Raw genomic sequence first — 14,250 nt, forward strand, 5'->3', positions numbered from 1 at the left:
TGCATGCAAATTTAATACGAGGTACTGTCAAAAACCTTCAAACATACATCCATGAACTCCTATTGTAAGTATAGTCATCCTTAGAGTAGCTCTTACGGCTCTACGACGCCAGCTGCCCAGGTTTCATCAATTTAATTCTATCATCGCTCATCCTCATCTTCGCGATTAGCCAAAGGTGACAAGAAAGTCAATGTAAATACATAAACAAACCAAATCAAATCAAAGTGGCTCTATGCACAGACACACTTACTCCAACCGCCCTGTCATTATAGAAACTGGCTGTGGAAACTTCCTTTGATGTCTAGGTTCAGTGCAAGTCAGCTCTCGCATACACTTTGTTGCCTTCTTCGAATGTCGGGAAACGTCCACCCTGTAGGTCCAGGAGAGAAAAGCAAAAAGTATGCAGTGTCAAATCAGGCCAGTAAGGTGGATGTTGCCCTGGCCGGATGTGCTTCTCCGTCTGGAACTTGATCTCTGCTCGAATACATAATTCCGCCAAGTCACTCCACTTGCGATAATGGTGGGAATGCTTGCCGCAAACCATCCGATGTTTTACGAGCGAACCGGCGCCATTCTGGAAACTTTTTGATGACCTTGTCCTTTCTTTGCGAATAATGTTCCCACTACGCTCAGATTATGGAATGGCCAAAATTTTGTTTCACACATGTTCATATCTCTTGCAGGATTTGCCCACAAGGACTGCTTGCCGAACGGAACGTGGTTCGTCCATCCGGAATCTGGAAAGCCCTGGTCAAATTACACAAATTGCATTGACTTAGAAGATCTCAAGGTAGGCCGTGTATTTGTAATAACTTTTTGTTACCAAAATTACAATATATTCGGACAATTACATAGTTATGGATGTAACATTTTAAAATGTTGGACCCTTTGTATTGTAAAGTTTTGACTTTACTTCAAAAAGTTAGCATTGACATGTACAATACACAGTTGTATTTTTGAGATTTAGTCTGTAATCATTTGTTATATACAATGACAGTCACAAAACATAAAACACATCTTCCGTTAATGATTATAATATTTGTGTGAGATGAACAGGCAAACACGAAAACTACTACTTATTATGAAGGAATGATAAAATATTAAGTTTTATAAATTAGATATTATTATTATTAATTAGTTGTTCTTATTCTCTAATTACAGTAAAATTCAAATGTTTCGGACATAACTTTTAAGCAATTGGGAAAATATGTACAAATAAGATACATTAGTACTTCATATGGTTAATTAATTATAACAGTAACGAACTTCAACACTCGTGTGCAAATAATATAGTACATGAAATACAAGGTGTCCCTTCCCTTGATATTGTCTGATGTTGTCTCATATTTTCTGCAAGCTGATTACATTGATTATTCATTTTCTTTGTCTTTTGCAGCTTCGAAAAGCCGTGAATACAGTGTACGTAATCGGGTACTCCATCTCCTTTGTAGCGCTCATAGTATCATTATTCATCTTTTTTTACTTCAGGTAAGTCGATACTTTTCTTATTTATGTGCTTATTGCTTGCATTGTGCGTGCAATTTCTTATTTTCATTTGCGTTGTTACAAGCAATCATTTTCTAATGTAACATTTCAGGAGGTACATGAAGTATTTTCTATTTTTCCTTCCTTGTTATTTCTCTTGATTTTCCTGTGCTCGATTTCCTTTGTCTTCTGTATCAGCGCAAGGATGAATGAGGAAGCATCGAGACGAGAGTCATTTAATGTACGTTCTAAGGCCGTGTCCCAAAGGTGCAAGACCGTACTTGAAGCGAGCATCCTCCGAGTATGGTCTTGGGAGCGCGGTCTTGAAGTCGTGGACTGGAAGTGAAAGTCTTTCGAATTACACTTCGACTGCAGCGCCAAATACGATCAGGAGATAAAACTGAGTACTCGTTGTTTTCCCCGCGTTGTAAACACTTGTTTTTCACCATAGAAATCACGTTGCATTTTCAAATGTTCGTACACATACATTTCCACACATTAGAAGAACTTTAACCAACAACTTGCTGACCCATAACGTATATTTAACCCTTGTTGCTGGCTTTCTATCTCCGCGATTTTAAACAAACGAACAACGAGTGTGGAAATCACGTGACCGAGTCAGCTTCCATCTGCACTGCGAGCTATGCACTTGCGTACTCCTGTTCTTCGCGCTTTCGAACTGTACTAGGTGACGTCACTTCCGCCAAAACCATGCTTCAAGTACGTACTTCGTACCTTTCAGACAGAGCCTGTGTATCCACAACCTCAAGGCACCTTGAGGTCTGTGTAAATATCACACGTAAAAAATAGTTTTGAGGGTAGAAGTAATTACACTACCATTCTTCTTGTCTTGAAGGGCTGTGAGGGGTCAGAATGACAGGTGTCCGCCCCTGACTTCCATAACATTGTCACTGCTTCTATTTTCTCTACTTGTTTTGTTCTTACTGTTTCTAGTGGTGGCGAGCCCCAGTTTTGGCACATAATCGCCGCTACTGGCTGCTTCCAATTGACATAGCGTTTGCACATTTCTATTTCCATGATCCAATTTACTGAAGCATGCTATTTTGGCCTTTCTTCGTATGTCTCTGCGCGTAATTCTTTTTCAAGTTTTATTTTTCAAAATGTTTATTTATGTAGCATAACATTGTTTGTATTTATGTGCTAATAAGTGAAAACCATCTACCAAATCCACGGCTGTATAAGTGGGGAGGAGTAACGATTTCGAAACTTTCAATTGATTGAGTAAACATTATGCACTAATTATACGAATCAAGTAAACAATAGCTTATGCTGGGGAACAATAATACAGTCGTTGAAATAATTTTCAACATTTTTCTGATTATAACACCATTAGGCCTTGTTTCCATGATATGAAAACTCAATATGCTGACCAAGGCAGAAATTTATTTTAATTTAAAACTTAAACTAAACGTAACGTAATAACCTTGTGTCTGCAGGGGAGTGATTTTTGTGTATATATATCTTCCTGTTTTGTACCTGGTTTCATTTGTACTTGGTACAGAGTCTGAAGAAGACCTTGCTAAAAGGTTGAAACGTTACGTTTAGTTTATGTTTTAAAATAAAATAAATCCCTGCCTTGGTCAGCATATTGAGTTTTTCATTTTTCTGATATTTCGTATGTAGTTTGAAAGGCTTTGCTCCACATATTTGAATGGTTAGGCTTCCGCCTTTCGTGCGAGCGTTTATTGATTCGATTCCTTCTTTGAGGACTAGTGTGGAGCAATTTCTTCTTCTTTTTTATATATATAAATGTATATTTGGTTGTAGCTTTTCAGCTATGCACCAGTTACATTTGCTTTACATTTCATAATTTTATAATACAATATTTTCTCTGATAATATAGTTGGTAAGTACATATATTATTTTCTTAGTTGGGTTCCTCAAAAGTGTTGACAAGGCGTATGCGCCATTATATCCTGCTTCTTTTAGATCTCTTAAGAAATAATCACGCGTAGTTACATTAAGACGACATTCAAATATAATATGATCAGGTGGTTTGGAGCAATTTCAAAGCAATAACAGCGGTGATGAGCCTCGATACACTGATCACGTGTCCCCAACAAAATAACAAACAAAAACAGTTGACTGTTGTGCTATTGAATTTAGTTTGGTAATCCTTTAAAAAATCCCCTCCATATATCTATACAACCGTGACAAAGTCTAAACGTTCTTACTTTGTTCGAATTTCCAATATTTCACTAATATCATGTTTCCTACAGGTCCCTAAAATGCACTCGCATCCTCATTCACAAACATCTCTTCACATCTTTCCTTATGAACAACCTCATGTGGCTCATTTGGTACGTGGAGGTGGTAGACGATCCAGAAACGGTGAAAGGCAACGGGGTAAGTACCGAATCCCATTTCAAATTTCACCATATGTAGTGTTTCTGTACATTCACATATATGCCCCGCTTAATCAAACAGTTTAATGTGAAATGTCTGTGTATTGGAGTGTGAAAATCCCATTTGCTTTGCAAGCTTCACAAACGATAATTAGCCACTACAAAATATACATGGTAAATTATTATTTTAACTAATTATTGACTTTTGATATGATGATATGTTTATGGAGGTAATTGTAGTTCAAAGCTCTAGTTTGTATTCTACAACTTCGTGTGTGTGTGATCACTCATTTTACATTAAAACATGTGGAAATTACTTTTTAATTGTCTGACATGTACTACATTTTTGTTCTATTGCTAATCCAATTCAGCTTCTAAATCATTATAATAATTTTAAATCCCTCTCGTTCGCTCGCTTTTTTAAATATTTATACAACGCGTAAGAAACTGGATTGGACAGGTAACAGAACAAAGATATCTACTAAATCATGATAGAAAAATAGTGTAATGTTTAAATTTAATTGATTTTTCTTGAGACATTAAAGTTCATTCCAATCAAATTGGTTCCAAGTTTGGTGTAACGTTAGGTAATCTTATGTCTCGTCACAGCCAATCATTTATCCTTTATTAAGCGTAAAAATGCACACATTTTTAAAACCCTCATCTAACACTATCAATACTGTACGCTCTGTACAGAGATCTGCATGAAGGAAGATGGCGTGTATCATATATTTAAAATTAGTTCCTCGGAATGGTAGTGTTATGCCACATGGACACGAGGATAATTAACACACAAGAAAAATAGCATGGCAGCCTCTATAGATTATCTTCTTCAGCTTCTGTGCTTTTTGGCAGGAATATATCTGCCTTAAACGCTATTAGGACCGTCATTTTCGCAGATATTTGAAGAGTTAGGGGTCTCGTGGGAGCTTTTCCCGGAGAGATCTGACCTTCTCGTCGGCTATTGAAACGGTGCTGCCATCTGCCCGCCATGTCATTAAACTTGGCGGTGTGTTTAGTCGAGCATCGGCGATTTCGTCCCTTTTGTTAGGATAATCCAAGATTCTCCTCCGCCAGGAGAACGAGCTAATTAATTATGGGATGAAAGGAGGAAAGGGGGAGAGATAGGGTCCGTTTGTATGCTCCGGAAACTCAATAATGACGAGAAACAGTTCATTCTCGACGCACAGTTAATTGCTTGCCCCATTTAGCAAATGGTCCCAGGGTAGAGTAGAGTGTTGGACTTCATTAAAAGATTTTGTGTTGGTTTTCTTTTTCGATCCCTTTCTATAGGAGTGTTAAAAGTTTTGATTCTCGCCGACCTCCTTCGCGGGATACGACGCCACGACCTGGGTATGGGTATTCTTTGTTTCATCAGTGTCATCAATGGGGCTGTTCATTGCCAAAGTTTTCCGCTAGAGGCGCCACCCCTGTTGTGTCCCTAAAGAATTTCGTTCGTCACCTGGTTGCCCTAAGCTTTACATTGGAGCGCGTTAAGATGGCTATTAAAACGTTATTTTCAACGAATGTAAAAATTTCTCGTGTAAATCGATAACAAAAATGTGTTTAGTAAACCTTTACGATTATGTAGCAATTCATAAGTTACCAAAAATTACATTCTCCTGAATCAGAATTAATATATTAAAGCGCAACGGCAGGGTAGCTTCGACGGGCTAATATATTATGTTTATGAACAAAGAGCACTAAACGTGACGTAATTTGGATCGTCCCTAGCTGCCGCTGGTCGATAATAAAAACATTTTAATTTTTACCCTACGCTTTATGTTTTTTTTTTCTTGGTGCGGGTATGTGTAATTCAACTGCGGGAGTTTGGTTCGGAAAATGTCTCCATATTTTAAAGAAAAATGTATTAAGTGTGTATTATAATACACTATGACATTAAGCCATATCCGTTAATGTTTTCTTTGTATTAAGCAGACATTTTCCCCTCGTATTTTCGTCCTTTTTTTTCTTTGGTTACAACAATTTTAAAATTATAATTCCTGTAAATAAGAAAGCGGTAGAGATTCCGAGATATGAAGCATAATATATTTTCTTGTAATAACTATTCATCTCGATAAATGTGTGTGTATAAAACAGTGAACCGTATTTACTAGCCATGAGGAAAAGTATGATATCACGTAAAAAAAGAGTCAGTTATTAATAACAACTATAAAAATAAAAGTACAGTCGATTGGAACTATTATGTATTATTCTTTACCAGATTCACAAGAATAAAGCTCTTAAATTGAGAAAATTGCAAGTGATGTAAATAGGTGCTGAGCAAATTTTAAGGTTGGTTGATTTGGTGTTTTAAGTCAATTTTATGCACAGTAAGGCTAATCAGGACTGGACCTACAGTTTAAAGTGGGATCCGAACCACTATGTGCCTCCACCGAGTATCGAACCCGGGACCCCTTCATTGCAAATTTTAAGGCATTTTTTAAGTTTCCATGTCTTTTCTGTTGTCGACGATCGTCTTTTCAAAAATCTTAGTTTCACAGCACTGATTATTCATCTATCATGTTCCGACATAATTTCTTAGGTTAAGATTAAATTAAACTTGCAATTTAATGTAATAGCAGCACGTTCAGCATCAAATTCCCCATGTATTTAAATGGGAGAACAACTGCCCATCAAAAGCGTGGGGACACAACAGGGGTGCTGCCACCTACAATAGTTTGCTTTGACCATGCCCATTGCTTGGGTGAGTATGAGAGGGCAATTGAAAATGTAACTAATTCATAATCTTGTGATTCCTCTTTTGGAAGATGTACAAGTAGTAAAAACTGAAAAATGTGTACGTTTTTCCATTATATCTGCACATTTCTGTTGTACTGAGTTATATACTGGCAGGCTCTTGCACGCAACGGCAAAAGAATTGTCCACCATTTTCATTCAGTTTGTTTTCCACGCCGTGAAGATAAGGAATTGAACAAAAAGCCGTCAATAAGTAGAGGGATATACCTGCTTCGTAGCAACCGAATTCCATTAATTTATACAGCACAGTATGTATGTGCAAGAAAAAATAATGAAAGTTGTGATGGGCAATTTGCCTATTATCATTTTTGCCTACTATTCCTTTAATTACACATTAACGACCTCAACGCCATCTAAGAGCCACGTTGCGAACTACGTGTTTAGACGGCGGGACGTGAACGCCATTCTTGATCGGAGAAAGAGTAGCAACACCACAGCTGGTAAAATGCAAATCACAGTGAGGAATGAGTCAATATCCGTGGAAAACGTTGTGAATTGTAATTGTGTAGGAGGAGTTAAAGGATTTGCATTCCTTGAGAAAACAAATGCGTTCAATTAGGGAACGAATCCAACAAAATTCTCGGTTTCTAATGAATGCCTTGCTCACATATAGGGAGTTTGTGCAGGCTATTTTATACTTTAAAATTCACCTTGTCTCCGAAAACTAATGTTTCGTAACGCGCAAGCGCTTGTGGCTTAGAAAAGAGTTTTTCTAAGTTTTCTTTCAGGTAGGAAAGGTTTACTTATTTTGTTGTGCATAAATAATAATAAACATTGAGTTGTTGCTTTAGTCCACTTTATGTCTAGTAAGGCTAATCGGGTTTGGACCTACAGTTTAGAGTGGGCTTTGAACAACTGTGTGTCTCCACTGTTGCTAGAAAGGGGAAATGTTGCAACGTGTGACATTTATATTCCTTCCGCCTCGGTGCTCGACAGTAGTAAGTGACACTCTCGCCATCTAAGGTTCCAGGTTCGAATCCTTCATCAATCTTATGTAGCCATCTTTATTGTTGCGATTAGCCAAAAGGGTCAGAAAAGCGACGCTAAGTAACAAAGAAAATACAAATGCACCTTATTTGGCAGTTTCCGACGTCTTTACATTGCAGTAAAACGATGCCTGGGCAAATATAAAGTGTATCGAGATTAATAAACAGGTTTCTGATGGTTTCTTGCACCCTTTATACATTTTCTGACTTGTAAGGGCAAACGTCGTAGTTGGTATTCTATTCCGTAAACGTGGAGATATTACAGTTCCCTGTTTTCTCTTCTCCAAGCTCCACTTTTCTTCGTCCGTTGCATTTTCTTCAATCCTGCCAACGGCTTCGTTTCAAAAGCGAAGCGTAGCCCAGGATACAACAAAGTTAAGTCTGCTCTTTGAGTATTCTCCTTGCTACATTTCTTGAACACGTTTCGCGACTCATTCTGTTGACCTTTCGAATATGATAATTCCAGAGTTCACAAACATGGCTAAAAATAAATTGGAGAGCATGAATCGGAATGCACAGTCGGTGTTAAGCTTCCATTTTCAATTTTTCCTGCGAAATTCAACAGCACGTCACCGGCGATCGATCGAATCGTGTCAACGCAACTCCGTCGATTGTCAAATTGTCCTGGTGTGGGCAGTTCCGTACCCGAGAGAGAGAAAAAAATTATGTCTATCGGATTGTGTGGTGTGGCCCACGAGTTAGAATACGAAAAAGCTCATAAAAAGCGCCTTCAGCGCCACTAGCGGACGTTTTTGCCAACTCCAATCCGATTGCCACGCAGAGCATTATTCTTTCATGCAGTAATGAAATGCGTCAAAATGAAAGGTGGAAGCCATTAGAAACTGTAACAACAAAAGTGGGCAGAAGTTAAAAGCGAATCCACGGGGAGGGTGATAGGGGAAATAACTCCCCCCAAACACTTATACCAGATTATTGTGAGTGACACATACTATACTTAATATTATTTGGTGGCTCTCAAGTATTTTGTTCTCCTTTGGTGGCGGAGGGTGTCGAGTTCTTGACTCACGATTTCGCCACAGAACATTCCGTGTTCGGGTTTAACCTGGGCAATTTTTGTGGCTGCATCCTCTATTTCCTCTCGGCAGCATTAGTCAAAAGATGTACCAAAAAACTACGTTAAATAAGAAAAATGCAAATTAAAGCCCCCCCCTTAGTTTGGGGCATCATGTTATACAGAAAATTTCTTTTTTCCACAATTGCATAATGAAAAATTTCTCGTACTTCTACAACCTTAGTGACAATGAAGTTCGACCAGTCACAAATATAGGAGTGCGTTGTGAAAGAAGGAGAACACATGCATATGCTGAACATATTTTATTCAGCAGGCTACATGGAGCAAAGGAAAACATAAATTTCCGCTGCAACGCGGAGATAAAATAATGTTAATGAGTGAAGGACTAAATATAGGTTCCAGTCTAAGTCCAGCATTGGCTGAATTGGTTATGAATGAATGGGAAAAGAAAGTGATAGAAAAAGGAGGTGACAAAATAATTCTGTTTTGCAGATATGTGGACGATTGTTTTGGCATATGGAAGGGAACGAAGAGGCAGCTTGATATTTTTGCCAAAGAAATACACGATGAAGAAAGAGGGATATTATTGGAACTTGAAATAGAAGAAGAAGACAAGTTAAGCTTTCTAGATATATTGATGAAAAGGAAGAGAGGACAAGAAATTGAAACCGCTTGGCATCAGAAGAAGTGTGCAGCAGGGGTATTCTGCCACAAAAGAAGTGATGTAAGTGAGGTGACAAAAAGAAATTTTATAAAGAATATGGAGGACAGAATCAAGAAAATATGCATGAAAGAATGTGAAAAAGAAGGCAAAATAAATAGCCTATGGAAACAGCTGGAACAGAATGGCTATGAGAAGCAGGATAGACTGGACATAAACAGAAGAAGGAAGAAAACGGGCAGGGAAGAATTGGAAGAGAAAGAAAAAGAGGAAGAGAAAGAAAAAGAGAGAAGGTTTGGAATAAGGAGTATGGGGAAAACCACAGAAAAGATATGCAAAGTGCTTAAGAAAGCGGGAATTAAAACTTACAGGAAGGGAGGCAGAAGCATCTTAGGAATAGCGAGGAATGCAAACAAGAAAAAGGAAAACAGAGATGAGGAAGTGGAAGGGATTATCTACGAAGTGAAATGTAAAGAATGTCAGAGTGTGTACATAGGAGAAACGAAAAAGAGGCTGAAAGACAGGTTGAAACAACATAGGGATGATGTACGACTTAAGAGAGAAAGAAATGCAATATTTAAACACACGAGAGAAACAGGACATGACATAGAGTGGGATGAGGCTAAGCAGATAGGAAGGGAGAAGAGAATGCTAGTGAGAAAATGGAAGGAAGCCAAGGAAATAGAGAAGAAAGGTGAAGAAGACACAATGAACTGGAATGGGGGATTGAAGTTAAACAAAGAATGGAAGAAGATGTTAGAAAGAGTGGAAAGGACAAGAGAGAAAGAGGAGATGAGAAGGAAGAAAAATGAAGGGAAAAGAGCGTGAGATTAAAAGTCCAACCACATTCTATATGGAAGTAATTGTGTTTAGCCTTTTAGGTGAAAGTAAAGTTGGAAAGTGAAAGTCACCTGCTAGAAAGTTCCAAACAACTTTCTAAATAGTCTGGAGGGAGTAATGTTTGTGTATATATAATGCCCTGTTTTTGTATCTTGTTACTTTTGTACTTGATACAGAGTCTGAAGAAGACCTTGCTAGAATGTTGAAACGTTACGTTTAGTTTATGTTTTTAATAAAATAAATTACTGCCTTGGTCAGCATATTTAGTTTTTCATAATCATGGAAACAAGGCTTAATGGTGTTATAACATTTTGCTTCATTCTGTTCCTCCTTCCGACAAATGACTGTTTTTCCATATTTTCCCGTACACAACATTGAAAATGGATTCGTCATTCCACAAAACCCTGTTCCACTGCCGAAATGTCCATCCCCGGTACCATTCGTGCCCACCATAGTCGATTGCCTTTGTTCAACATGGAAAGGAAGGGTTTACGTTTCGCCTTGTACACTCGGTAACCGCATCGCTGTAGGTAACGGTGAATGGTTCTGGTTGACACTTCAATGTGAAAGCGTTCTCGAGTCCACAGTCGTAATTTCGGCCACAGAAACATGATTGTTGGTCTGGATATAGCGCCTAAATATCCGTAGGTCACGCACGCTCAGCAGGCGTTTTCGACCGGGGGCCTTACCTGGCTCTGTAGTACCCGTATTTTGGTGGTGTTTGATGATGCAGTGGACGGTTGACTTGGGTAAGTTCAGTTTGCGCCCTATTTCCCGTTCACTGAGTCCATCCCGTTGCAACTCCACCACTCTTCTCCTCACGGTGTTGTCAATAGGTTTGCCCCTGGCCATGGTGATGATGCACTGCGGTTCCTCGGTGCACAGCACGCGCTTATATACGGCGGACTCCCTTATCGTGTCCGTGACGTCATGCTTCCGTCGAATGCGCCACTATCTGGAATTTTCCCGTATGGGTCTGGTGCCTGGTCGAAGTTCAATGTCACGCGTATAGTTCCCCGTTTTCGTTCTTTACGTGACCTTGGGTGCAACATGCTGGGATCACGATTCTTGCCTGCTCACACGCCTCCTCTTACACACATGCGTCACTTCTGCGGGTCACCCATTCCACCGCCTATGCCTCTGTGCATTTAATCACGTATTCCTTTCTGGTCGAACTTCATTGTCACCAATGTTGTATTATTTTCAAATAAGAGGAATCACTGTTTCGATCAGAACAGCAGCATTTATATATCGCTGCACCCTTTTGTAGGGCTTTGAAGGTAGTGCTTGCTGCTATTTTAAGCATTGCCATTGGCTGGTAGCTTTTTGGGGTAGTAATAATCTGTGGTGGTTAGGTTTGGCCGGCTAGGCCAATCGTGGGTTAGGCTTGTTGGATTTGGTTCTCTTAGAAGAGGAAGACGACGAAAAATTGTTGAAGCAGCAATACCGACCGACTTTCAATGGGCCTGATTAAAGCAAACTATTGTACGTAGCAGCACCCCTGTTGTGTCCCCACGCTATTGATGAGCAATTGTTCTCATATAAACACATAGGGAATTTGATTTTGAATGTGCTCCTATTACATTAAATTGCAAGTTTAATTTCATCTTAACCTCAGAAATTACGTCTGAATATGATAGTTGAATAATTAGTGCTGTAAAAGTAAGATTTTTGAAAAGACGATAGTCAACAACAGAAAAGATATCGGAACTCAACAAACCCTTAAAATTTGTACAGCATTTGTTTAAGACACTTACAATTTTCACAATTTAAGTGCTTTATTGTTGTGAAACTGGTAAAGAATAATATACCGGGTGAGTCACCTAAAATTACCACCGGAAATGTTCCATGAGCAACAATAAATATTGAAAAACTGTTTTCGCAGATAAATAGGTACGAGAGGGGCTCATGAAATTAGTGGACACAAGACGTTCAACTACGTAAGGAAGTACGATTTTCAACACAAACTTTTTTAAAATGGAAACCCCATTTTATTTTCAGCTCATTTGAAAGTACGGAAATATTAATTAAGAATGGCGTTTGTTACATTGTAATTCGTCAAGTAGTTCTCAAGTAATTGTAACCTGAAGTCGAGCGTGAAGGCGCCTGTCGGCAGATCCGAGCGCAAATGCCGTCATCCATACAGCCTGCACGCTTGGGGTGCATTTCTCTTACACTCGCCATAGATAAGTATCATCCCAGCCTTTTCAGAGTTTGAAAATACTATTTTCTCAGCAACAGTTCTGTCGTACGTACACTATCACAAACGTCTTGTTAATTCTTTGTTACGCCCTTCCATTATTTGATAAATTTGATGAATTAATTTGAAAAAGAAAAATGTATAAGGTTCAAAGTTTAAAACTTGAAAACATAAAGATTTGTCATGACCAAACGAGAGGAGTTTATTGTTCCGATGTACTAAAAATTATGACATAAATTAATGAACGCCAATTAAAAATTAGAAAGATGTTAATGTACTAACATTTATGTATGTAACTGATGGCGGAATGTTTAAAATTTATACTTTTTAATTAACAAATATTTATTAACTGAGAAAGATGTATAAGAACCTTTTAGATAATTTGTCAAAACTTACTTATGTACAAACTACACATTTTATTGTAACGTGCAGTTGTTGAAACGTAACAACTTTCCTAAGCACATCGCAAAGCATGGAGAAGAGTAACGTGTTTGTTACAATACACGAATGGCGTCAAAAGGGCGATATGTATGTTACGACACACGAATGGACTTGTGAGAATGTTTGTTTCAAACGTTAACTTCACGTTACAATTACTTGAGAACTGTTTGATATATTACAATATAACAAACGCATTCTTAATTAATTTTTCCGTACTTTCAAATGAGCTAATAATAAAATGGGGTTTCCATAAAAAAAAAACTAAGTTTGTGTTGAAAACCATATTTTCGTACGAAGTTGAAGTATTGTGTCCACCAATTTCATGAGCCCCTCTCATCCATATATCTGCGAAAGCAGTTTTTCAATATTTATTGTTGTTCACGAAATATGTACGATAGTAATTTTAGGTGACTCACCCTATAATAATTCAGCACGACTGTTCTTTAATTTTATAACTGTTAACAGACTCCTCTCTTTTTACGTGATATCATACTTTTCCGCATGAGTAAATATGATCATCTGTATTATGTATACACGTTCATTGAGAAGAATCGTTATTAAAAAAAATATTTTATCTTCTTTTTCATGTCCCCGCAACCTCTATGGCTTTCTTATTTACAGGAATTATAATTTTAAAATTGTTGTTAGAAAATAAAGGATGAAAGTACAAGGAGAAAATGTCTGCTTAATACAATAAAAACATACGTTAATATTAAGTTATCGGATAGGGCATAGTGTCATAGTGTACGCACTTAATACATTTTTGTTTATAATTTTGGGAGTTTCTCCGAGTCCTACAGCGTAGTGTTGAAATCTAATGTTTTGTAACTAATTGCGAACGTCAATTGTTCATATCAACAAATATGGAACCCATACTTGTATACGGAGAATCATTGCGAGTATTTGAAAGCTTATGTTACAACTTCTACACGTTAATGAACAATTTCTTGACCTCACCCCAACATGTTAACCTCAGATAATTCAACGCGACTAATTATTTCGTGAGTAGACGTAGCATAGAAATTACAGAAGGGTCCGGTATTGTAAATTCTTGCCAAAATTTTGGGTCGTAGTAATATCAGGAATGTATATTTCGTTTTTTAAGTATTGGAAACACAAAATTTCCGGTAAATAATGAGCAATCGTGCCGATCGCGCACCACTCAATTTAGCTTATTTTGCAATTTCTAGACGTGACCCTCAAATTTTAACTTGAAATTCGTGATTAGGAGACCTCAATTAGTGAGTATGCGAATTATTACAAAAATCAGGGAGGGGTCCGGTATTGTAAATTCGCTCCGCGTTCTGTACTACATGAGTAGATCTTAAACAATGCATATTGTGTATACATAGTCAAAATAAATGTTTACTCATAAATTTCCAATTTCTTTAAAATTTCACATGTTACTATAGGAATTATCATCCTATCACAGAAAGTAGTTTCTATTTTATTTTTCTAAATTTGCTTTTTATTATTAT

General features: G+C 37.8%; 1 protein-coding gene across 1 annotated transcript in view; it reads left to right on the forward strand.

The window, feature by feature from the left end:
- Positions 1–14,250, forward strand: part of LOC145981457 (calcitonin gene-related peptide type 1 receptor-like) — a 54,104-nt gene that overhangs the window by 2,953 nt on the left and 36,901 nt on the right. The window contains exons 3-5 of the mRNA XM_083114688.1: positions 684–790; positions 1,397–1,488; positions 3,726–3,852. Coding sequence (XP_082970814.1) covers positions 684–790; positions 1,397–1,488; positions 3,726–3,852 — 326 coding nt within the window. The remainder of the gene's footprint in view (positions 1–683; positions 791–1,396; positions 1,489–3,725; positions 3,853–14,250) is intronic.

Source organism: Lepisma saccharinum, chromosome 29 (genome assembly GCF_977018435.1).
Source record: "Lepisma saccharinum chromosome 29, izLepSacc3.1, whole genome shotgun sequence".
NCBI lineage: Eukaryota > Metazoa > Arthropoda > Insecta > Zygentoma > Lepismatidae > Lepisma > Lepisma saccharinum.